Source organism: Taudactylus pleione, unplaced genomic scaffold (genome assembly GCF_031769625.1).
Source record: "Taudactylus pleione unplaced genomic scaffold, aTauple2 ptg000078l, whole genome shotgun sequence".
NCBI lineage: Eukaryota > Metazoa > Chordata > Amphibia > Anura > Myobatrachidae > Taudactylus > Taudactylus pleione.
The window spans coordinates 1,020,130-1,046,144 of record NW_028284480.1 but is presented as its reverse complement, the minus strand read 5'-3'; the positions used below and the strand labels follow the sequence as shown (position 1 = coordinate 1,046,144).

The 26,015-nt window shown below is 43.3% G+C and overlaps 1 protein-coding gene across 3 annotated transcripts in view; it reads right to left on the bottom strand.

Annotated features, from left to right (window-relative positions):
- The window catches only part of SGSM1 (small G protein signaling modulator 1), a 353,611-nt gene that overhangs the window by 74,751 nt on the left and 252,845 nt on the right, over positions 1-26,015 (bottom strand). For 2 of the 3 annotated variants that reach the window (XR_015877719.1, XM_088467888.1), the window contains exons 10-13: positions 20,949-21,016; positions 12,073-12,236; positions 8,233-8,362; positions 478-616 (exon numbers count right to left, since the gene is read on the bottom strand). Coding sequence is in view for 1 of the 3 variants with exons in the window: in XM_088467888.1 (XP_088324014.1) it covers positions 478-616; positions 8,233-8,362; positions 12,073-12,236; positions 20,949-21,016 (501 nt within the window). In the remaining 2 variants the exon portion in view is untranslated. The remainder of the gene's footprint in view (positions 1-477; positions 617-8,232; positions 8,363-12,072; positions 12,237-20,948; positions 21,017-26,015) is intronic. The other variant, XR_015877720.1, reaches the window with a different exon arrangement.

Here is a 26,015-nt window from a genome sequence, read left to right as displayed (position 1 = left end):
CGCCACCTGGAGATGGCGTTATCCAACAAGCAGAGCTGGTCCCCAGTGATCAGCTGTGTGGTCTAAATAGACAACAAGCTGATCACTGCAAAAAACTAAAATAGTTAAAAAACAAAAAAATAAAAAACGTACCAGCATCCAGGGTGATCGGTGCTCCGGGGATGTCCTCCGGGGCTCCGGTCAGCTGGTCTCCCGGCTACTGCACTGCGGCCCTGGTCAGCTACTGCATAAAACAGCTGACTGGGGTCATAGTGCAGGATGGGAGAACAGCTGAACAGAGCCCCAGAGGACATCACCGGAGCACTGATAACCAGAGGTGAATGTAATCTGAGTGGGGGAAGGGTGGGGTGTCGGTAGCCGGCGGCGCAGTGTCTCCCTGTGTTGTTACTAATATTGCTTCCTTCCTATTTGTTTTTCCATTTATGATAGTATAGCCAAGATAAGTGGAACTGCCATGCTTACATCACACTAACGTACCTCTCATGATTACAGCCATTGGATGGACCTCCATCTGAAGACCCACTCTGAGAACAAGAGGAACAGGAGGACTTGCGTGTACTGGGCTGCCACATGGAGGGCAATCCGACACCCTGAGGATCTATAAAATCCTGAGGCACTAAAGAGAAAAAAAAAAAAAAAATCAAATCACGTTTCTATTCTACCACATATTTTCAAAATCTCACCTCCACTGGAGCAAATCACTGACTGCAAGTGAACCATCACAAATGAATAGGAATTCACTGTGCAACCATGAATGTGCATAGTGCATAAGAATTGTGTCTGCCAATATAGCGCTATTTATCTTGGTAAATTTATGTTACCTGGCAGGAGGTGAGGACTTAGGAGAGGCATACTTCAAGGGCTGTCACAAGCACTAAAATCTGGTGATTAGTGAAATTACTCAGCAATTGCATGCTACTGTAATTATATTTGTTATGATGAAATTTAAGTGACTTGTTTAATAGATCATATATGTACTATTACTTTGGAGCTAGATTCGCCTCATTATACAGTATCACACGTCTCCTTTGGGTAGTGAATTAAATATTTTCCAAAAAGGTTTTAGTTACAATATTTTTTTAATGTACTGGTACATTATAAAATACTGGGATTTTAGCTGTTACATAGGTACCCAGGACTCAACCTATAAGTGTTTATCTACTGTAAGGGATGTTGGATGCAACCACAAAATATCTATAATTGTTTAATCTTACATCATTATTTAGGTGAAAAAGTGTGCAGAAGTATTTATATTTAAAATTTCAAGGACCAGTGAAATTCCCGTAGCCCTTAAGCTGGGTACACACTGACAGATACAGTATACTGGCCGATCAATTGATCGGCCAATGTATCTGCTGTCCGTCGGGCAGTGTGTACCCGCGATATGTCGGTGAAAGTCGGCGTTCACCGACATATCGCATTGGCTGTGCTGCACAGCCGATGGACAGATATGTCTGCAGACATATCTGTCCATCGGCAGGTGAGTACGGTTGGTCGGCAGACCGCCCATACACACACAGCGGCAGCCACGGGGAGGGGCGGGACACGCCCCCTGGCCGCCGGGACCTGTGGGCAGACACAAATTATGGTTGTTCAGTGTGGACGAACAACCATCATCTGCAGATATATCTGTATAGTGTGTACCCACCTTTAGCTATTCTGCTACAATGCAGATAAGATTAAATATAATACCTTAAAAGGAAACTCCATATTATTTTATTTACACCATCCAATTTAAAACAAGACATTTAAAAAATAAATACAAATCAACCTTAAGGATGAAGAATAAACTACTCTAAAGTCCTGTACAGAGTGGACGATTTTTATGAACGTTAATGATATCGTTGAACGATATATCGTTCAAATCGTCCAGTGTGTATGAACTTAACGACAAACGATGTGCGCTCCCGCGGGTCATTAATGATGTCCCCAGTCGACTGTACATGCAGCTCAATCTGGGGATATCGTTAACGATGCCATGCTGTCGAATGGCCCCGTCAACAACCCCCCGCACGCGACGTTCGTCGTTACACTTCGCGATGCCAGCACTCCAGCGCTGCCCGCCTCATCCGACATCACTCTGCCCACACATCGTCCAGTTTGTACGGGGCTTAAAAGCCATGACAATTTCCAATCTACTATGATTAAAAATCAATGCATTGGGCTAATACCAGCTGGTTGCAGAAGCACCATGTCTTGATTCTCAATTATATTTGAAATTGTCTCAGTTCTAAAAGACAGGGAGCTGAGCTCTTGGTGATAGATGATGACTATATCTGACACTGCAAACCTATTGTTTTTCTATATGGATGGTCCCTGTAGGAAACCGGCGCTTGGATTTTCACCTGCTCCTTTCTCCCCCTTTATTTCATTGGCAGATCAATTCTTGGTGCACATTATAGGTCATGGACTGTAAAATAACGCATTGGTGTTACACAGTGGAAGCACATTCATATTTATATCAATGGCTCGTATATCAGCAGTAAAATTAATAACACTTATTTGCATACAATCTTATTATCAGATAGCGATATAAATAAGATTTGGAAGGGATCATCTTAATTAATTTTGTGAACAAGTAAGATTATAGATAACCATAAATACAGATCATAAATACAGTAGAAATGACTGCGACAGAAGTAATTTATGTTCATTAAGATTACTACACCAATCAATTCCTTTAGCTTTGATTTGCCCAATCAGAATGTAAGAGAATAATCAGAGGTGAGACCCATATATACCAAGAAGCAATTAGTGTCACAGGTAGTTCAAGCTGTACTATACTGTTTATTAATTTCTGCCATTCTAGCTTGGCGGAAGGGAAGCAATATGAACTGGTAGACACCATGTTGCCCTTTGTTAAAATACTGTTGCTTTTGTGCTGTGTCACGGATATCAACTAGCCAGATAAAAATGTATACTAATGAGCAATACAGTTCCAAATGTTTTACCACTTGGTAAAAGTAAGCGGCAGTTCAGTATCATTAAAGAGGTACAAAAATGCAGGATGTATAATTCTTGTTAGTTCAGCATCAAAGTGGTGAATTTGTATAAATACATTCATGAATGTGGATAGAAAACTTATATGAAATATACCAAATTAAGTTACAATTATAATACAAAAAATTCTGCATCATATATGGAATTATGTATTCCCTAATGTATGATACTACATTAGGAGTAGATATGTAACCAGGTAAAGGAAAAAATAACAGACAGAAGGGTTCATGTACAGTGGGACTGATTCAGAGCCGGACGCTATTTGCGAACGGTCATTCAGAAAAAGGGGCCGGCTATTTAAATTGAGCGCTCGCTTTTTGCGGTCTGTTGATGCCTCTATTTCTGAGCGAGCGAACGAAACATGCGCTCGCTATTTTGTAAAGACGCCCCCTGGCCGTTCGCATCATACGTCATCTCCGCTATTAGATAAATCGAGTACATCAAAAGGCGTCTGAACTGCTCGCAGTGCCACTCAAATTAGCAGGCCCTCGCTGTTTTGCGGGCGCACGATTTCCGACCGCAATGACTGGATGGCGCATGCGCGTTACGACCCATACGCAGATGTGCGAACATCGCTCGGAGCGAGCGAGCGGCCGCTTACGAGCGGCTCTGAATCAGGCCCAGTATGTGAAACTCATAAGCACTAAATTTGCTTTTCTGAACTTTGCACGTACATTAAAAGTGTGCACATCTAAGGCTGTATGCAGACTTAAGGTGCATACACACACAATGATTTAGTTAATGAACGATTTTAGTAAATGATTTTCTACCTTGAAAAAATTAACTAAAATCGTTTACTAAAGTTGTTCATTTACTATGTTCATTTAAATGAACGATTTTTTAGAACTACAAACGATTTTTGCATATTCCCTTACTGAAAATCGTTGAGTTGACACGTCTGACTGAACTACAAGCTACAAATATGAACGCGCATGAACGAAAATCATTCATCGTTTGACTCAGAAAGTGAACGATTTTTACAAACGATTATCGTTAAACGATATTGTTTAACGATAATCGTTCAAAAAATCGTTGTGTGTGTATGCACCTTTAGATATATGTGTCAGCTTTACCCTTAGAGAGGCAGAACAGGGGAGGAAAGGGGTGGGCCAGCACAGCCGGAGTACAGTAAGGTCGTTCCATGCACCATATGTTTGGGATAAAAAGAGGCTATTCTCTGTGGTGTAATTATGATAATCGGAATGACATTGACCAGCACAAAAACATTTTTTATAAGTGTGCTCCCAAAATTCAAGCTCTGGCCATGCCAGACTAGTTTTGTATTGGCAAAATCAAGGCGGGGAAAAAGAATGTGGTTCCGGCACCCGATCACCCTCGCCCCCTCCCCCTCGTCTCCTCCCTCCCCCGTTTCTTACCTGAGTAGCGGCCGCGACTGTGCTTTATAGCAATAGGTTGCACGGCCCTTGCACCGTACATAGGAGGAGGAGGTGTAATGTGCAGTCTTTTAACTTAAAGACCGAAGATTACACCTCCTTCTCCATGCGGAGCAGGGGCTGTGCAGCCTATTGCTACAAAGCACAGCCCCTGACCATCTGTGGCCACTGCTCCTTTCTAATGTTTGGGGAGGTGAGCCGCCCCCTTGCCTCCCCCCCTCCTTTCCAATGCCCAGGATTGCAATAGTTCCAATTAGCTAGCCCTAAGTTTGTCAGCAGGGGGCTGTGGGCCTGATACAGCATGAATCGCAACTGTAACAGAGTACGCAGATTGATCGATGTGAGAATTTGGGGGTGGTGATGGGGGAGTGGTCAGAGAAACGCAGGCATGTCTGTCCATTTGAACGCCATTTCCTGGGCATGCATAAATTAGCCACTGGGGTGGTATACGCAGATTTAGTACTCACTGCGATCGACAAGACTTGCGGCAGGTCAAACCTGCTGTAATTCTGCGTGAGGGGCTGATGTTACTGATATATATGCAGAACTGCAAGATATCACGGATGTGAGATAGCAGTAGTGCGCGTCTCTATGCTGGCTGTACGACGGCTTTGCAATTGCATTCATCAGCATATTTTTTTGCAGCAGACTTCCGTGCAATTATGGAGCTGCGATCGCAATAACGATCCATGCTGAATCAGGCCCTGTATTTGGTAGGGAGTTCAGGTTTGCCTAAAAAAATGCAGGCTCTCCTGCCTTAGAAAAAAACATCCCTTTACAGGATTTAATTATATCTTAAAGCTTCATTAAAGGATGCATGACTTGGCCTACAACGTATGTATGCAATTTTCAAATTGCTTAATAATGACAGATACAATTTAAGACTATAGCTACCCACACACATAGCGATATTTTACCCGATCTGGACGATTTCCATAGCATTGGGAAGACAGATCCTGTAAAATATGCCAAAATCGTGAGGAAATTGTGAGTCCCCACTCACGATCACTATGCGCGTCCCCGCAGGTCGCACATCGCATCTTCAGATCTGCCGTGCTGTAGGGCAGATCTGACAGTCTCAAGTCAGGATGCCCTGGAGTAGTTAGGAGGCACGATAGATCGTGTGTCACATTGGCAGCTTTTTCATATCAAATCATGTGCAGGACTGCCGGGGAGAGTTCATGGGGAAATCGTGTACATCGGCTGATCGGGAACACATCGCTATGTCTGTTGGCACCTTAAGTTTCTGGTGTAAATTGCATCCAACTCTACATCAGCCCGAGCGTTTTGTTGTTAACTACACACGGAATCAAGGACTTCATTTTTAAAGTAATTTATAACAGTCTTATATGCTACAGAAGGCATGCCTGTTTGTTCTCTATAATTCATAAGTGAAATTTACACCCTTAAAATGTGCTTAACAATGATATCCATTCACAATCCACTAATGTATGCAGTAGCAAATGCAAGATTTCTAGAGGGGGTTTCCCAATACTGATTTTAGAGTTAGTGTGGCCAGTCCATGGAGAGGGCATAATTAGCACTTAACCAGCTTAAATATGCGACATACAAAGTGTATTGTGTGTCATAATTCCAGCATATAGAGGACCAGTGATCAAAGTATCATTAATTGTGGCAGAAGGGCCGCCCAGCCTGACACGTTAAAATATCCTCAGATAGTGCAAATTATTTAATTTGTGATACTGATAATAACATGCAGCACTAGTAAAATACTATTATATTACTATTTCTATTGTGTTCATGGTGTGGGCTAGGGAGAAGGGTTCCAGGCAACCGAACCCCCCCTGCATTTGCTTATGCTATTATAACAAATATTATAATCACTAAATTTAGACTATAAGCATAGGCGTAACTACCATAGGTGCATGGGGTGAAACTACTATTGGGCCCAGAGCTTAGGGGGGCCCGTCTTCCTTGTCAAAGTTACATGTGTTATATACATTTTTCAATGTTAGGTGGTACATACGGGCCCTTACAAACTTTTGCTATGGGGCCTTCATGTACCTAGTTACACCCCTGACTATAAGGAAACCACCTTGGAGATCTCAGCCTTGCATCCAATAACTCAGTGTGAGTTTTAATCACAATTATGAAATACAAAATCCCATATAATATTTTAGTGTTATGTTTAATTTAACAGACGGAAACATGGTGTGTCCAGCACATAGATAGGATGCATTGTGTCACAGCAGACCCGGGATGGTAGGGGTGTGGCAAAACTTCTCAGCATGTGTTTGGACCACTGGAGATGGACTTGCTGGCCTCTCGGACCTCACGTGGTAAGTGGAGGTGGAGCAAGGTAGGTGTGTGAATGAAGGATGAAAATGACGGTGCACAGTAGCTACAAATAAGGGAAGATGAAAACACATAATGAGATAAATCCGGTAACAGAGAGGAATTGGTCTGCCCAGCCCAATACAGTCATAATTGCATATCTACTAGCCATGGAGTTTAGTTGGTGGTATGAGTAGGCTATATCCTCTATTAGAAATCTGATAAATATGGGTTACATACCATTGCAGTAATGCTGTCCTGCATCTATGGTTTAAAAATGGGCCACTATGCATGAGACTTGATAAACATTCAGTAATATTCCTCCCTTGTACATGAGACGATGCTAAAGCTATCTAAATGCACATTACCTTCAGGGGCACTTAGAGGGGGGGATGAGAACTACTTACCCAGGCTGGTCAATGGGGTTAGCAACAGCCCCCACTGCTCTGCCCACTAGTGCTGGCCGCACCTGTGTAGCAGCACAGCCGCATATTGGGCACTGAGAGAGTGGTGCATCAGTCTCCTCTCACTGCCCTATGTGCTGCTGTGGCTGCACTACTATATACAGGGGTGGCCAGAAGTGGTGGGCAGAGAGGATATGTGTTACAGATGCGGCGACTGATCGCCCTCCTCCCCTGGAGACAACCCCCTACCCCCAGAGCCTGTGCTGAGCATGCGTTGCCGCGCATAGTACTTTCTCAATTTTATGGAGGAGAGGGGGCGTGGCCACACCTTCGGGATTTGCCACACCCTTGTCCATGTACATGGCCCTTCACAGCTCTTGACAGCCCTGATTACTTTAGCCTGCACAGTCCAGTCTTTGGGCTGATTCTGAGTTAGGGCAAAGCATAAAAAAGAAAAATAAGAATATGTAACATTGCACCTTAGTAATACCATGTTGCACTGCAGTTGAGGTAGATTTAAAATGTGCAAAAAGATTTAGGGCGGTATCCTATTTGCTGCGGGTAATTACCGCCGATGAGGTTATTCAATTAGTCCCGATGCCAGCACTTAACGGCGTCAGGACTGGCAAAAAAATAAATATATTTGTACTCCCTTGCACTGCTACATGGTTACCTGATATTTTTTGCTATGCTCCCAACTCAGAATCGGCCCCTTTATGGGCTTCTTTTTAGTTGATTCAGCACAAACGAACAATAGAAAAAAGTAAAAAGGACACTTCCTATTCACTACCAACTGGTATATGTATTACAGCAAAGCCCCAGAGAATGCCTGGTGAATAAAAATAATCTTATCAGAACACTATCATTATTTTAGCATGACTACTAGAAAAATACCTAATACTGAAGGGATTAATCAGGCTGTGGAGCCAGACAAGCACAGCATTTAGAAAATTACTGCTGGCACTAAGCAATTTTGCTTAGCAAATGCTTTACATAATAATTAAAATGTAGTGGAAATACATTTGGGACACATCATAAGGCAAGGTAAACACTAACCTGCCTTACCTTCAAAGGATGATAAAACTAAATTTTTTAATGAGCACAAAGCTATCAAAATCCCTCTATTAGAAGCTCCATACCAAACTCAGATTGGCTCCCTGGGTATATTATTCTGAACACATAGTCCGTTGCTTCATCTTCTTCTTTATCCGAGGTGGATTCTGAGGACCCCTGAGGACTTCGCTTTCTCAGCTTGGGAAACACTTTGCCCTGTGAATTGCACAAATAGTAGGCATGACTTTAGCAGAAAGCCTGGTCTGGGAGAGAGCCTAGGGAAATGATAGTGGTTAGTGTGCAGACATTCCAAACATCAATCTGGGCTCATTTAGGATGGCGCCTCTCAGTGTGAGAACGAGAATCACTTTGTTTTCACTATTGTGCACATATTCATGTAAAGCACACATGTGTATACTTGTGTTGTGTCTAAGATGGTTTTACCTCTGTGCATACAATTCTCTTTTAGTCCAAATGTACAAAGCCATGTTTAAACACTGCACACCAATGTCATATTGAACCATCTCCATCATTAAAGAAAAATCTCATATAAGATTGCATTATTCTTTTTATTTAAAATGACACTTACCCATTTCTATAATCCACAGTTCTTCTTTTAACAGTTGTTTCCTTTACACTGATGAAGGGTGTGGTATATAAGGTCAAAACTCATCATGTTGCAATTCATAATGTATATGTAATGTATAAATAATCTTACCCTACCACTAACCCCTCCCCATTCCTCCCGTAGCATAACCCTAACCTCTGCCTAACCCTCCCGCAGTCTAACCTTAATTCTGAGAATGTCGGGATTCCACATGTGGTCATTTCAGATATCAATATTGTGAAAATGTCACTACTGCTGTGACGACATTATGATTGTCGACATTGTGAATCTCGACCTTATGACTGCTAAATATCAATATCCGACATAGGCAAATATAATCAGAAAAATAATAGGAAATGTTTCAGTTTCATGCAACTACCTGCTGACATTGCAGCTTAACCACTGCAGCATTAGCTGTAATGATATCACTAATTTTTTGCATCTGGAAAGCTCTGGGCCCCAAATGAAAAATAAAGCAGTTGGTTGAACAGTGGAAATACATAACAATCTACCTAACTTCTACACATGAGACAAAAGGGTCAAAAACTGCTTCATATGTATACTGTACACATTATTTTATTTAAAAAAAAAATACCCTGTATATTGTAAAGCTTTGTGCTAGCATTTCACATACAGGACACTTTACTAAATAACAAATGTCTGCTAATATTAAGATCACTGGAATAACTCGCATCTGACTGCCTGATATAGGAGCCTATTTATCGGGTTGGGTATAATATTTCAACAGTCAGACTGTCGATGTTGACCATGTTGACATTCATCATGTATATACTGATGAGATGTCGGCATGTTATAATGTCAAAATATATCTTCCCTGGTGGCCCAGTGGTGATTTACCTGCTACTAGGGCTGCCAGGTTCTGTAGCTGATTAAAACCAGGTGAAATAGAGACTTGAAGCCAGCCAGCTACAGAATCTGTGTAATTCATATGTATCCCTTACTAAAAGGGATTAGGTGGTGACCCTAACTGTTTTTGACGGCTGCAGCAGCATCTTCTGGGTCCCGGAGGTTATGTGACTGACTTTCCAGGTCATCAGATGAGTATTTCTCCCCTAATGGTGCGTACACACTGGGCGATTAAGGAACGATAACGATATCGTTATCGTTCAGTCGTCCATTTTTAACACAAAAACGATGAACGATAACGACGACGCGCGTTCCCGCGGGTCGTTCATCGGGTTAACATGCAGTCCAACCTGACAATGTCGTCAGGTTGCTGCATGTTGGGGAATGGGGGAAGAGAACCCGGCGCTGAACGATATCGTTAATGATATCGTTCAGCGGGTGTGCTCAATGTCAGGGAGCATATCGTCTAGTGTGTACGCACCATAACTCTTCCCCTAATCACTACTCCTCCATCTAGTGCCTAACCCTAACCTCTCACCTCTACGAAGCCTAACCCTATCCTCCTCCCGCAGCCTAACCCTCCCGCCCACAGTTTAACTCTACTGTCAACATTCTGACAATGTGAACATTTCACATGTCAACACTCTGAAAAGGTTGTCATGTTGACATTTTAACAGTGTCAACATAACTGTCAACACTGTGGTGTCGCATTATGAGTGTTGACATTGTAATGTTGATCTTTTTACTACATCCCTTAATTATCACAGTACTTTGAGTGCTGTGATAACTAAAGCCCTAATCAACACAATAAAATTACAAAAGGGTTAATTTGCTGCCTTGCTTGGACATTCTCTCCAGAAATACACAAACTAGCAAATCCTGTCCAATTTACTAAAACACCCTATGGCAGGCTAAAACAGATGTTTCCACAGACGATAGGGATTCTTCTCACTTTGTGCTCTCTATGGGCATGATCCTAATCCTGTCAAGTCTGCGACTTTGTATGCAGCGCTACTGCAAAGTTCTGGTAATGCTGCAGCCGTTGTAATTTGTATAGAGACGGCCACTGGCGGTGTCTCTAATCCACCACTTGCATAGAAAGACGCACCAACAATCTTGTGAGCAACCACTAGGGCCAGTGGAGCAGCATACAAAGATGCAGTCGCAGGATGTGACGCGTCTGCGACACTCCTGCGTTTGACTATTCAGGTCCATGTAACCCCTCTCGATAGATCGATAGATAGAGATGTGTCCTCATACAACTAGCCTCCTTGCGCGTTAAACAGTCCTTCTAGTCGCGCAATGCTGTGGCGTGACTCGGTAGCGCTGAGCGTCTTTTAGTGCGACTTTTTACCTTCAAATGCGTCTTATTCAAACAGAGATGCGAATAGCTAGCACAAGCAGCTTCTGCTGATTAAAATGATATACAGCATGCCTTTCTCTGTGTGTCTGCGGGGGTATCTGCATGCAAAACGCTATGTTACAGTGTTACAGCCACTGACACTGTAACATAGATAGATGTAATACAGAGAGAGAGAGACAGGTAGACAGATAAATAAATCAGTAATTATGGATTTCTGTCAGGTTTTCCTATGTAAAACACACACACATGAAATAAACAGAAAAGTCCTACAGATGTCTCCTCATACATCTAGCCTCAATATGCCACGCAGTGCGACTTGCCTGGTGTGAGTGAGCTGCCAGGTCTCATGCTACTCTGCTAGCGTCGGGTGGCTTTTTTCGCCAAAAATGCGTCTAAGTCGCAATACGATGCGACTAAGAAGCACCAGCTGATTAATTTGCTATGCGACACTAGTATATCTGTGTGCAACTGAGTCTGTATATGAACTGCAAAGGAACTTGGAATGGAAAAAGCTGCGACTGCTACTTTGTAGCACTTGGTATACAGATTCAGAGACTAAGTCGCACTCAGATATATAAGTGTCGCATTCAAATTAATTAGCAGAGTCTGTTGGTGCGTCCAATGCAAATTAGATGCATTTTAAGCAAAAAAAGATGCAAAAAAGACCCCCAGACCTAGCATAGTGTCAGTGGACCTGGTGTACCGAAAGGGGATTTTTACCGCGACTGCAGAAAAGATGTATAATTACACATCTGCAGCTGTTCTAAAAGTGAAAAAAATCCTGAATAAAATAAAGTAGGTATTGTAGTCAAAAACACCATGTGTTGAAATGTGATTTGTAACCACCTCTGTGGAATAAAACTGTAAAAGTTTACTTGCTGGTATGTCACTTATTTGAACTGAAAGGTCTCTGAAATTTCAGATTACATAACCCCTAAATCAAGTGTGCATAAAAACACAGTAAACCTTTCAATGAAATGAATAGATGATTAAACTTTTTCTATTTGCAAAAATCATGAATCTCTTTCAATCCTAAAATAAATAGCGAAACATGTTCTAGAGTGAAGCTAAATATTGTATCATAAATACCTTTCCTCTTTGAGACCACAATGGAGGATCAAGCTGTCCATGCGGGAGAAGACCATTTTCTAAACATGAAAGAAATTGGAGAAGATGTCCACCACGGGGAAACCTGAGGGGTGGTCTCTGTATTCCATCCTGACTGACCAGAACCACAGTGCCACCACTGTCTACTTTTGATGGAAGACATAAATAAACATCAGCAACAGCAGAATTGTGTCATGCCAGTAACAGATTAAATATCAGGATTATTTTAATGATTTGTATTTGTTATTACTTCATGTCTAAAATAGTGTTTCTAAACCTTTTTTGGCTATAACCCAGAGAAATGTTTCACATTTAATTAATAATAATTATTTTATTTTTATTTCTCCATAATGAGTTTTCATTAAATAATCAGTTAGTTGACCAAAGAGTTTCCATACGTGGGAGCTGTACTCTGTACGATCAACTACAGTATGATAACGGTGTATTTTGCATTGACCTTGGTGGCTCTATTATTTGGTTGTGAAGGTTTTGTATTAAAAGTTCTGATCTACCTGAAATCTATTTTTTAAATAGTTAATGTGTATGTATATAAATATAATCAAGTGGAAACTTTACGAACAATAGTAAGAGTTAATTGACTAATTTGTTGCATTCAATCAGTTCTTAAATATTTAAAGGGAAATTTATGAAAATGACATTTATTACACATCTGTTCGATATCACACAACCATGGAAAAATGTTGCAGAAGATTTCACTATCCAAAACCCCAGATTTATTATACAGAAGATTGGATAAAATGAAAAGAAAATAGGAGCAATTAACTGAAATCACTGGCAGTGTGCACTGATATGAAACTCATACATCGCATTTGGTTTATAGAAAACTGCTTTTATTCTGTGGGGCTGGTGGTTACCATGGCTGAATAAAAGGAAATGTGCCCCTTTACTGTAATAAATGTTATATGTATACCCTTACTATATAAATAAATGTAGCATATTATATATGTATGTATAGTGCCCCCTTACCCTTAATTAATTTCTGTGCCCCCTTTCAATTAAAAATTATCAGTGTAGTTCAAAAAGCAAGGTGAGACCACTGCTTCCCCACATGTCCATTAGACCACCTCACATCAGTCATACTTTCCCAACATCAGGTGTAAGATGGCTGGGCTGGCGGAAGCATGGTCAAACATTGAGGTGCATAGTGTAATCAGATTTCTACATCTAAAGGGCACATCAGCAACAGAAATTCATCGTCACCTTGTCGAGGTATACGGTGATAACGTTATGTCATGGAAACAGGTTTGGGTTTAGTGCACTGCCTTTGATAATGGCAGGTCAAACATTCAAGATGAGCATCGATCCGGCCGGCCAAGCACGTCCACAATTTGCGCTGCATTGAAGGTCTGATTCAGGAGGACAGACAAATTAGAGTTAGTGATATTGCTGATGAACCGAACATCTCAGTGGGTGCTATGCACAACATCGATGATGAGCAACTGGGGTACTGAAAAAAAGTGTTCACGCTGGGTACCGAAGAAGTTCACAAAACCAGTAGGATGGGTTTGTCTCTCATGTACTTGATGTTGTACCATGAGGAGAAAGTGCAGTTTCTGTAGCGTATTGTTACAGGTGATGAAACGAAGATGCATCATGTGACACCGGAGACGAACAAAGCATCCATGACTTAGAAACACACATCGCCCCCACCTTCAAAAGAAATTTAAAACAGCTCCATCAGCAACTCCATGGTGACCGTGTCTTTGGGCCACAGGAGCGCACTTCTTGTTGATTTATTCACTAAGGGAGATACTGTGAATGCTGTCCACTACTGTGACACACTGAGCCGGTTGCGGAGGGTATTTAATCGAAAATGGCCTGGGTTGCTGTGAACAGGCGTTGTATTAATGCACGATAACGCCAGGCCACACTCAACCAACCACACTCGAGTTGTTATGGCGCTACCATTGGAGGGTACTGGACCATCCTTCATACAGCCCTGTCCTTGCACAGAGTGATTTCCATCTCTTTGGACTATTGAAGAAGCACCTGGTGGAAGGCGATTAGCAACAGACGGTGAAGTTCAGCAAGATGTCATGTCCTGGCTTCAGGCACTTGACACTGGTTTCTTCTATGTGGAAATAATAAGAGTTATGGTAGACTAACCTTTGTTAACTCTTTTTCTTCGAGGTCCATAGGGTCTACAGGAACTACCTTGGGGTATGTGGTTGGAGTGATCCAGGCACCAAACAGTCAAAGCTTTAGCTCCCAGAATGCCATGGTCCTCCTCTATATACACCCCACAACCAGCCACAGGCATTCAGCTTGTAAACAAGCCCATTGGCAGGAGAAGGAAAGTGGAGAAGGAAGTACAAATTACACTAGAAACACTCTCACAAAAATGAGGGAATCCGTGACAAGAAGGAACAGATCCCAACTGAGGCCAGGTGCGTCAGGGTGGGCGCCCTGTGGACCCTATGGACCTTGAAGAAAAAGACTTAACAAAGGTAAGTTTACCATAACTCTTATTTTTTTGTTCAGGTTCCATAGGGTCCACAGGAACTACTTTGGGGATGTCCTAAAGCAGTTCCCTTAAGGGTGGGGATGCTCCTGAGCAGAGAGGAAAATCTGCCACCCAAAGAAAGCATCTGTGGAGGCAAAAGTATCAAATGCATAAAATTTGATGAAAGGGTAGACAGAAGACCAAGTGGCCGCCCTGCAAAACTGTTCCGCAGAGGCGCCATGTCTAAACGTCCATAATGGTCCCACGGACGAAGTCGAATGTGCTGTCTCCATGTTAGGAAAAGGGAGTTCATCCTGTGTATAAACCTGAGATATAGTCATACGCAGCCAGCGAGCCAGAGTCTGCTTGTTAGCTGGCCAGCCTCATTTGTGAAAACCATATAACACAAAAAGCGCATCTGATTTCCTGATGGAGTTAGTACGATCCACGTAGATACGAAGGGCTCGAACCACATCCATGGAAGCTTCACCTTCACAAAGGTCTGAAGACTGAAAGGCTGGAACTACAATTTCTTCATGCATATGAAAACGGGATACCACCTTCGGAAGACAACACACCCATGTACGGAGGACAGCTCTATTCTGGTGAAAAATCAAAAATGGGGAGCGTCACGACAGCGCTGCTAAATCAGAAACTCTGCGAGCTGAGGAGATAGCGAGGAGAAAAGGTGTCTTCGCTGTCAATCATTTGAGGTCCACTGTGTTCAAGGGCTAAAAGGGAGGAGCCTGCAGCGCCCTGAGAACCAAGGATAAATCCCACAGTGGTTGAAGGATGGAGAACACCCTGCAAAAATGTTCTAATAAAAGGCAGGGGAGTGATTCTGCGCTGGAACCAAACTGACAATGCAGAAACCTGAACTCTCAAGGTAGCCAGGCAAAGATCGAGGTCTACTCCAGCCTGGAGAAAAGCAAGAACTCGGGAGACCCTGAAAACTTTAGGGTAATACTCTGTGGGAACACCATTGAAAAAAAGAATGCCAAATCCTGTAATAGATGTGGGCAGAGGAAGGCTTTCTTGCCCTGAGCATCATCTGAATCACAGAAGCAGAAAAACCTTTTGCTTTTAAGACGGAAGACTCAAGAGTCATGCCGTCAAAGCTAGACAAGGTAGGACCCTGCACTAACAAATCCGGCCATAGAGGAATTGGATTGTCTATAGATAGACATGTCAGATCAGTGAACCAATGTCACCTGGGCCAAGCCAGAGCTATTATTATCACCCTGACCCCTTCTTGCTTGAATTTTCTGAGGACCCTTGGTAGGAGGGAGATTGGAGGAAACAGGTATGCCAACTTGAAGTCCCACCTCACTCCCAGAGCATCCTTGAAGGTGACTAAGGGGTCTCTTGTCCTGGACCCGTATCTGGGGACCTTGTGGTTGTGATGTAATGCCATGAGGTTTATGTCCCTGATTCAGAGCCGCTTGCAAGCGGCCCGATGTTTAGGCTGCACATGCACCGCGTCCGGCGTGAGCGAGCCCCGCTGAGCGATTGAAGTTTAGTCGCTACGGGGCTCGCAACAAGACGGGCGGCTGTCGATGGTGAGTGACAGCTCGCCCCGTTTTGTGGGCGGGTAGGGTGGGTGGCTGGACAAACACAGGCGTTCCCTTAGGAACGCCTGGCGTTTGTAGGGAGGTCTTACTGATATCACTACTGATGTCAGTAGTGGACTTCCTGCTCTATTAGAGCAAGAAGTCCACTCGGCCTTGTGGCAGCCTAGACCCTCCCGTAGGGTCTCGTCGCAAGGTCGATGGTCGCAATTATCACGATGGTCTCCTGGCTGCACCCACAGCTTTGCGAGCAGCCAGAGAACAAAAAAAAACGCCCACAATTCCAGCGTGCGGGCAGCGGCAGCGAGCGGGTCTGAATCAGGGCCTATGTCCGGTAGTCCCCACTTGTCCACCAGGAGCTGAAAGATGTCCAGGTGGAGAGCCCATTCTCCGGTGTGTATGTCCTGATAACTTAGGAAGTCCGCTTCCCAGCTGAGGACTCCTGGGATGAATATTGCCAAGATTGCAGGAATATGCCCAAACCAGAATGTCTGCCACTTCCCTCATGGCTGCCGGACTACGTGTGCCTCCCTGATGGTTGATGTAAGCTACTGTGGTCGCGTTTTCGGACTGAATCTGGTCAGGCCTGCCCTGAAAGAGAACAAAAGAAATAAAAGTAACTGCGCTAAACCTGAACCAGAATAAAATACTGTACAAATTGCCGCTGAACAAGATATATATATGTGAAGCCCCACCTGGCTTCTCTATATTGGGTTACTAGAAAAGGAAAATATATATGAGAGTTCAGCACATACCTTGTATCTATGTCCTCATAATAATGAATGATTCAATTGGTATATACAGTATATATATATAAATGTAAGTTTATTCACACTATAAATATAAATATTCGCAATCTATAAGAATGACTATATTGAAATCATAACCATGTGCAGCCTAATACCGGTATACATAACAATACAACAGAAACAAAAATGTGTAAATTGTATTTATCCAAATCCAGGACAGATCAGAGATTCGATGGAACACGTTATACGTTTTACTTCCACCTTTCTCTATATGGATTGATGTCTCTCAATTCAAATGTCCAAAATACATGAATGGCCAAGGTAGAATACCGTATGTAGTCTTAATATATAAAGTGCAACGTGCAGTAGGAGGTTAGAGTCTCTGTTCTGACTGATCCCCCAGTCCGTTTCCTCTCTCGTTCAGGGCTGGTAGGTGTATGCGGTGCATGAAGTGCAATGTGCTTGAATTGCACTATTCCGTACCTTTGTGATGCAGGTCCCTCGTGACTGCTGCGGATAGCTTACCGCTTCTGTCTTGTCAGCTTGGGGTTCCGAATGGCTAGGCGTCTGCCGGCAGACTATTCCGTATGGTCGTGGTGGTGTAGCACGATCTCCAACGGGATTCCAATCGGTGGTATCTGTAATCTACGAGTTTCCTCAGGATAAACAGATGGTTGATTGACAAGCCTGGTTCCCTTTTTATAGTGCTGTGGAGCTTCTCATAATTGCCCTTTTGATGCCAAAATGGTGTATTGACTTCCGCCCTTAGTTAGTCCTTAGAGAGGTTTTGTATTTTATATTTAGGATTTCACCAATAGTCCACATATATTACATATAAAAACTACATATACACAAAACATAAAACAAGTGAAATATATTGAAACCTCTCTAAAGACTGTCCCTTTGCCCTTCCATGCGGGCGAAAGGTCCGAAACGAAGACTGCCTATATTTAAAAGTAGTTGCAGATGGTAATCCAGCAGATTTGGATGCTGCCAAAGTAGCCACTATGTTATCCAATTCTGGTCCAAACAGTATCTTTCCAGGAAAAGGTAAGGAATTGAGAGCAATCTTGGATCCCGCATCTGGCTTCCAGGACCTTAACCAAAGTGTTCTGCGAGCAACAACCGAAGTTGCAGAGCCAGAACTCCTGCGTCAATAAACGCTTCTCCCACATAAGCAGCCGCTTCTTGCATTTGGGAAAGATAAGACAGTTGTTCTCTGGTAGCCAGTGGCAAATGGCCAAAGCTCCAGATAATGAGAAAACTGATTTCAAACATGTTTCAAGTTTTCTATCTGTAACTTCCTTGAGTCAGGATGCGGATGGAGTAGGTAATGTAGAGCTCCTGATCAACCGTGTCACATGAGCATCTACAGTCGGAGGGAGTTCCCAATTAGTACATTCACCAGGTGAAAATGGGTACAGAGATGTTAACCTCATTGTAGCATGAAAACATTTATCTGGAGTGCTCCATGCTTCAGCCATGAGGTCCGTCAGCTGCTCAGACTGAGGAAAGTAATCCTTTACCACTTTCTGACGAATAAAGACCGGAGTCTTAGATTTAGGCGGGAACTCCTCTTCCTCTATACTAAGGACAGATCTAACCGCTCTTACCGGAGAGGGCACATCAGAGGATTGGTGGTCTTCCCCAGCCGAGAGACCCAGAAGAGGAACCATGTGTATCCTCATATGCCCGTGCTTAATGGTAACTGGTCGATTCGCTTGCACCACTTGCTGAGCAGCGGCAGATGGTTGTACCATACTCTGACTTGAGTGAGCAATGTATAAAAGGTACAAGGTATAAATGCAATGCAATGTGACAGTCTTCATAAGTACCAGTATTTGTGAAGTACACAGAAAACCCCACACACCTTGTACAGAGGGATGAGGAGAAACACAGTGATAGTTATAACTGACAGTCAGAAAAGAAAATGCAGTATCAATACAGCAGCTAGCACAAGTCACATACAATGCATATGCAATTTAATCGCAATGGGCTCTGAATCAACTGACCAACACCCAAGGCTTGGTAGGATGTAGAGCACTATACACCTGACCCTGGGGAGAAGTATACAGGGAGACAAACCCAAACTTTCTAAGAAAAAGACAGCTTCAGAGCACAGATGGTGGACTGTGAACGTCTCATATAAACGAAGTGGGTAGGAGAAGCAACCCAGAAGCGGGAAACTTTCATAGGATCTGCGTCTGGGTCGGGGGAGGTACTGCCGGGGGAGAGCCTACTTCCCCTAGACTGCATCAACCGGCCGGATACTTGGCCTCATGGCAGTAGATGCATCTACTGCCGATCCCTGGCATCAGACGATAAGGCCCCGGTAGTCTAGTGAGGATGCGGACTGTCTCGGGTCCTTACTGCAGAGGCTTCTGGTGTGTCTCCGGCGCTGGAAGGACTGCCGCGCGAGATTCCTCGTAAATGAATAATCGCCTTACCTAACATCTCCGTGCGTCCGATTGCAGTCCGGTCTCCCAGCGTCTCTGCAAGCTAAGCTCCGTTAGCTACATTACTGGTGTTGCAGAGGTAGAAGGAGTCGCAGTGCATGCGTCAATAGGACACTCAGCACGGCTAACCCAATAAAAAAAAAAAAAAAAAAATTAAAGGTTTGGACTGCCTGAGCAGTCCTCTGTTACAAAGGTGCGTCTGATCCTGCTGAGCACCAATCAAAAAACTGAATGCCTGTGGCTGGGCCTGGGGTATATATGGAGGAGAACCAAGGCAATCTAGGCGCTAAAGCTTTTGACTGTTTGGTACCTGGATCACTCCAACCACATACCCCAAGGTAGTTCCTATGCACCCCATGGAACCTGAAGAAATAATCAGTACCAAGGCCATACTATTTATTATACATATATGCAGTGTTGGATTGGGGCAGGAAGGGCCCACCAGAGAATGCAGTGTTAGGGGCCCAAGCTTAAGGGGTGTGTCCACCCACTAGAGGGGATGTGTCCAGCCACAACAGAGGGACTTGGACCTCCATTAGAGAGCACCTGCAAAGAATAGGACCCCTTTATAAAATAGGGGAAAGGGGTTTGCCAGGACCACCCACTTAGATTGGCAGAAGGGCTAATCTTGGTGTAGTTTCGCTAGAAATAAACCAGGAACCCAAATTCATCCATGACCTTGCTCTAGCCCTAGAGAAGGGGTGGGGGCCCTCAGGCAGTGGGGCCCACCAGGGCTTTTCCCTGTACCCCTGTGGGCCAGTTCAACCCTGCATATATGTGCGAGTTGAATAAATTTACGCAATGAGAGGTCTTGTTACCTTATTTATTGAACCACCCTTGTATAAACAGATTAGTATTTTTGTAATGTTAAAAATTAATGCCAATTTGCAGCAGGTTGTAATCGAGAATGGCGTTTTGCATGATATTCTGACAGATTTTCTTTGACAAATCCTGCGGCTTGTAAATTACCCATAATCATGACAAAAATACATTTTTAAATTGTTACTTAGTCAATGATACACAAAAGATGTCATAAAGACAGTGCTGCCTACAATATAGCAATATATAGAGAATGTTTATATTTAAAGTAGCATTTATGTGTGTGGGTTCTAGCTTGTGATGCTTATTACAAACTTCACTTAGTGACGTCAAATTGAGCATGTACTTTATAATTAGGAAGTTTCTTTTTATTAAACCGAACAAATTTAGAAAATCTCCACAAATAACTTTTTGATTATAACAGAACCTTTCACATAATGCTTCTGTACTTCAACAAGTACCCCACCCACCGGTGATGCTCTGATCTTACACAATAATCAGCTGTGCATTTTGACAATAGGAGCAGTGCATCAGGGTACTAGGGGACCCTACAGGGGGGGGGGGGGGGGGGGGGTGCCGAAAGCTGCAGTTAAGTCACTGATGGGGAGTCTGCACCTTGGTCTCACCCCTCGGCGCATGACACCCGGGTGTGGCCTCCCCCCCCCCCCCACTGTATTCACAAATCAATCATGGAGAGCCACCCAAGAGGCTATTTAAATTATATAATTAAGAAGTTAAAAAGCTATTTCTCTAAAATAATAGCCCTGGTATACCAATACCATACAATCAGTGAAATGCATACCTTGCTGATGGCAATGCAGATACACAATTTCTTCTAGACGAATAGTCATTGCATAGTCCCAGTAAACACTAAAAAATAAATACAGGGATAAATGCAAGTAGAAAAATAATAGAACAAAGTTTGAAAAACAAACAAAAAAGAAAGAGCATGTACAGTATAACCCTTTAGTGATATCATGTAGATTTCCTCTAATATTAAAATGTAATACTAAATAACCTCTTTGCTTTTAGAGAAATTGTATTAAGGCCTGCAAAGAGGCTTTAATATTGATAGTAATTGCTGGAAAAGGCTTTTAAAAGCATTTCAACTGACCCCAAATATCAGGATGCTCCTTTAATGGCCCAGCAGTCAGGCATTTTAAAATTGTTTTTGAAAACAGCATAATTATTATAAAAACAGGATCCCTTAAATATAATATTCTGTGGGTGCGGTATTATTATACATATCACTAAGCATATCAATCAAAAAAAATCTCTCTCTGAGCTCTAATCATTGGAAAGGAAAAGTCAGTTCAATGGGCCTGATTCACTACAGATCACAAATGCGATTGAAATAGCGATTACGCACGCAGTTCAACTGCGATAATATGCTAATCCATTGCGATCGCTATGCCGTTGCAGCACTACTCAGGGACGCCCTACTCACCTTACACACATCCGTAATGTTTAGCAAGACTGCAAAATCATCCGTATAATCAAGTGCCATCGCAGCCTCATGCACACTTGCACAAGGTCTGACCTTACTCAGAAATTGCTAACTTCATGGCACGCTATGAGACCTCAGGCTGCATACGGCATTGCAGTGGCTAATTTATGCACGCCCCTGTAACTGCTGTTGAAGCACACTGGCACGCCTGCGTTTCACTGACCACCAACCCACCCATCACCTCCTGCAAACGGCACTTCCTGTCAATCACTCTGCAATGGGTCTGCGTAGTCGCTTTGATCGCAGTCCCGATCGCAGTGGCTAGTTCGCGCACTGTGATGCATGTGCAGCGTACCACAATCGTCCGATTGCGTGCATATTAGCAACTGCGATCCTTTCTGAATCAGGCCCTAAATTTAGACAAAGAAAAATAAGTGTAATAATGTCCACTTAAAGCGGCAACTATTTAATAGACAAAACCTACTAAAAGAAATACTAAACACATCGGGCTGATTCTGAGCAAAGCAAAAAAGGGACAAGTAAATTTGCACTTTGGTAAAACTGTGTTGCACTGCAAGGAGGCAGATGTAAATTGCAGATATTTAGATATGAGAGGGGTGTGGCCAAACCACGGACAGGACTTTATGCCCCCTAACCAGTGACATCATGACATAAGTAAAACATTGCCTGGAGTGTCCTTTAGGAGTTTCACCCCTGTTGATCCTCAGAGAACCTTCTAGCAACTCACCACTAGATCCTGTGCCCTCTGAAGCACATAATGCCTCCCAACCGGTTGGGGGTCTCTGAAAATGGAGGAGCTACCATTTTATGAGAAGTCAGTCACACCACTGTCATTCTATACCTTCTAGGCCTTTCCTGGATATTCTGGACATACTCGAATGTTAGTTTACACATCATCTGCATTTGCTACTCACTGCCAACGAATGTGATGGTTTGAGATGAAATCCATAACACCCCATATGGAGTGTGATTGATATTATGTGACTTTCTTCCACCACTCCTATATGCTTTGAAAACCACTTCCTACTCGTGGATATGTGTACCAAGCAATTTGCTATTGTGTTTGCCATGATTTCTACTTCATACTGTCTTCATATTAATGATGGGCACCAAAATTCAACAGGCTTCTAATATGGTCCCACCTATTAGTTTCTTTAAACAACGTTCACCAGACAGAGGCACTGCACAATCCACATGCAGGGGGGCTGGACTCAAAGGTTCCAGTTCTGCATCTAAAATTTCTTCACCTGTCTCCCCACCTTTGCACTCCATCTCTTAATTGTGAGATGACTGAGGGCTCCGCAGTGTTGGGTGATCTACAAATATTTCAGCTGCTACCCTGGCTGCTCACAGGTCATTCCAACAAGTTACCACTGCTCTCTGTAAAGTGGAGCATTATTCAGGTTCTAACCTCCGTGTTCAAAAGGACCACTCCTTTGTGGGGTCTAAAGTTCTGAGTACACTTTTGAAAAACAATCTATAAATGTTTTCTGCCATCATTATTACAGTATATTATGCTAGATACACGTATCAGCACGATAACACCTCATTTTAGAAAAGTCAGTGCCAATCCATGTGTCATTGTCCTGCAGCGATGTGTGGCACTCACACAGTGATAACATGCCTTAGAACTACAATCGCTAATCGGTACACAGCAGTAAGTGCCGGTCACTTCGACACTGTAGAAAATGGTGGTCACCGCTCACACAGTGATGACATGTCTTAGAATTTAGTCTTAGAATTTAGTAGTGGGGTCTGAGCAGTGATGTATAAAACCATCACTGAACTACAAGTCTCAGCCCAAATTACAAACTAACTGTGCGTTTTATGCGCCGTGTGGCGCTCACACGTGTCATGCCTTAGAAATTAGTAGTGTGGTTTGAACACTATGAAGAGTTTGAAACCATCACTTAAGTACAAATTACACGACAGAAAGAGATTACACACTGACTAACTCGCAGCATTAATACACTGAAATGAAATTCACACACACTAAGTTAAACATGGCCTGTGCATGCATACGCTACGATGCATCAATATCTGGCGTCGTGCGTCCTACCTGCTGCTCGGTTTATATTATATACAAATGGCTGTGAGGCAGCGGCCACACTCAAGGAGGGAGCTGCAAATCCTCCTTCACTGGCGGGATCAGCTGCTGATAAGTAACATTGAAAAGCGCTGGGCTTTTATAAATGGCCGACGCGATATCCTGGCCCAAGTAGATGTGATTTGGTATGAAGGGATGCCCCACGGCTGCAGAGGCTCAGGCATGGCCTTGTGCGTAGTAAGTACAGTATTACTTTACAATTACAGTAGTTAAGTATAGCCAATCAGGATCCTCCATAGCGCCATTACAGTGTGACATAACGTGAACTGGCTTTGTGTGACAAACTGTTAGTGACATGAATACTGTCTGACATAATGTGACATCAATGGTTAACCACCGATGGGTGATGATTTTGCAATGCTAGACGGTAAACCAATTTGTCACCGCCATCAATGACACAGGTTTCAGATCATTGATATCATCCACCAATGGTAGCATCGATGGTTAACCTACCAATAGTCATCCCTAAGGGCCACTACTGTGTGACATAACGTGAATAAAATGCGCTACTATGTGACAAAGGGGTAGATGAGATCCCTGCCTGAGCACATAGAGCAGAAGCCTAGTGCTGAAGTGCTGTGTCTCACTACCCGGCTGGCTCCACTGGGTATGCGCGGGATGTCGCAAGCATCGCAAGATCCCGTGCACAGTCGACAAATGCTTTTTAAACTTTCCTCTTAATGAGCTGGGGCAGGCGTGTACCCCTGCCCTGCCCCAGATTGTGTATAACAGAAGGGCACTACTAATGGTGTAAAGAATTGTAGTAGAGTAGGGGTTTATTTTTATTCAAATTGTTTTCAGGCAAATGTTAGTATACATTTTACTGTTTTATTTTTTACAGTACATCAGCACCTGAGGAGACAGTAGCAGGCAGAGCAGGGGGAGCCTGCACAGCGAAGTAAGTTCTGTAGAGTACAGTAAATTGTGTTTACAAGCTGGGCCAATGTTTTGGAATTTTACATGTACTGTAGTGCGAATTCTGATTTATTTTTTTCTATGTGTGTGCCAATGTGTTTGTTTCCATTAGCTTTTTTTTTTTCATTTTGTTGAGGCAAAATTACATTATAGTATTTTATTTCACAGTAGTACGTCAACGGCGCATCTACCAGATATCCTCCTCCTCTGATGCGGGGCCCAACAACCCTCCCGAGCCAAGTAAGTACTACCTGTACTCTACCTCTTTTACTCCAAAGGCTCCACTCCTAGCGGGGGTCATTCCATGTCATATCAACACACTGATCTTACCTCACCAGCTCAGATTTTGTTAAAATTTGGTATATGGAGAGAATATATGTAGTCTAAGAAAAAATAAGAGTTATGGTATGACATACCTTTGTTAACTCTTTTTCTTCGAGGTCCATGGGGTCCACAGACATTACTTTGGGGTATGAATCCCGGTCACCAAACAGTAAACACAAACGAGCTCTCTGCTCCCAGGATGCCCCATGGTTCCTCCTCATATACCCCACCCCCTGCCTCAGTTAGCCAGTTTGTTACCAAGCTTAAGCAGGCAGAGACAAACAAAGGGTAAGAAAGAAGAAACCCATTCTCATGAGTCCAGACTCTCAAGAGAAGAAAATTACGGAAACCTCCCCCAGAACTACAGGTGCGTCTGGGTGGGTGTCCTGTGGACCCCATGGACCTCGAAGAAAAAGAGTTAACAAAAGGTGTGTCATACCATAACTCTTATTTTCTTCTTCGGGGTCCATGGGGTCCACAGCCATTACATTGGGGATATCCCAAAGCACTAACCCTACGGGCGGGGACGCTCCTCTCAGAAGAGAGGAGACTCCTACGCCCGAAGGAGGCATCCTGAGAGGCAAAAGTGTCAAAGGAATAACATTTGACGAAGGTATGGATGGAAGACCATGTGGCTGCCTTACATAATTGCTCAGCAGAAGCACCCCGGCGGGCCGCCCATGATGGACTTACCGACCTAGTAGAATGTGCCGTCACTGAATCCGGCACCCTCATACCAGCCTGTGTATAAGCCAATGAAATTGCCATGCGAATCCACCTGGCCAGTGTCTGTTTATTGGCTGGCCAGCCACGCCTATGACAACCATAAAGCACAAACAATGAATCAGACTTCCTCCATTTGCTCGTGCGTCTCACATAAATTCTCAACGCACGGACCACATCCAGGGAAGCCTCACCTGGTGAGAGACTAGAGCCCTGGAATGCTGGAACTACTATTTCTTCATTAATATGAAATTTAGACACTACTTTCGGAAGATAACCCTCCCTAGTACGTAGTACTGCTCTGTCTTGAAGAAATACCTAGATCCTGGATG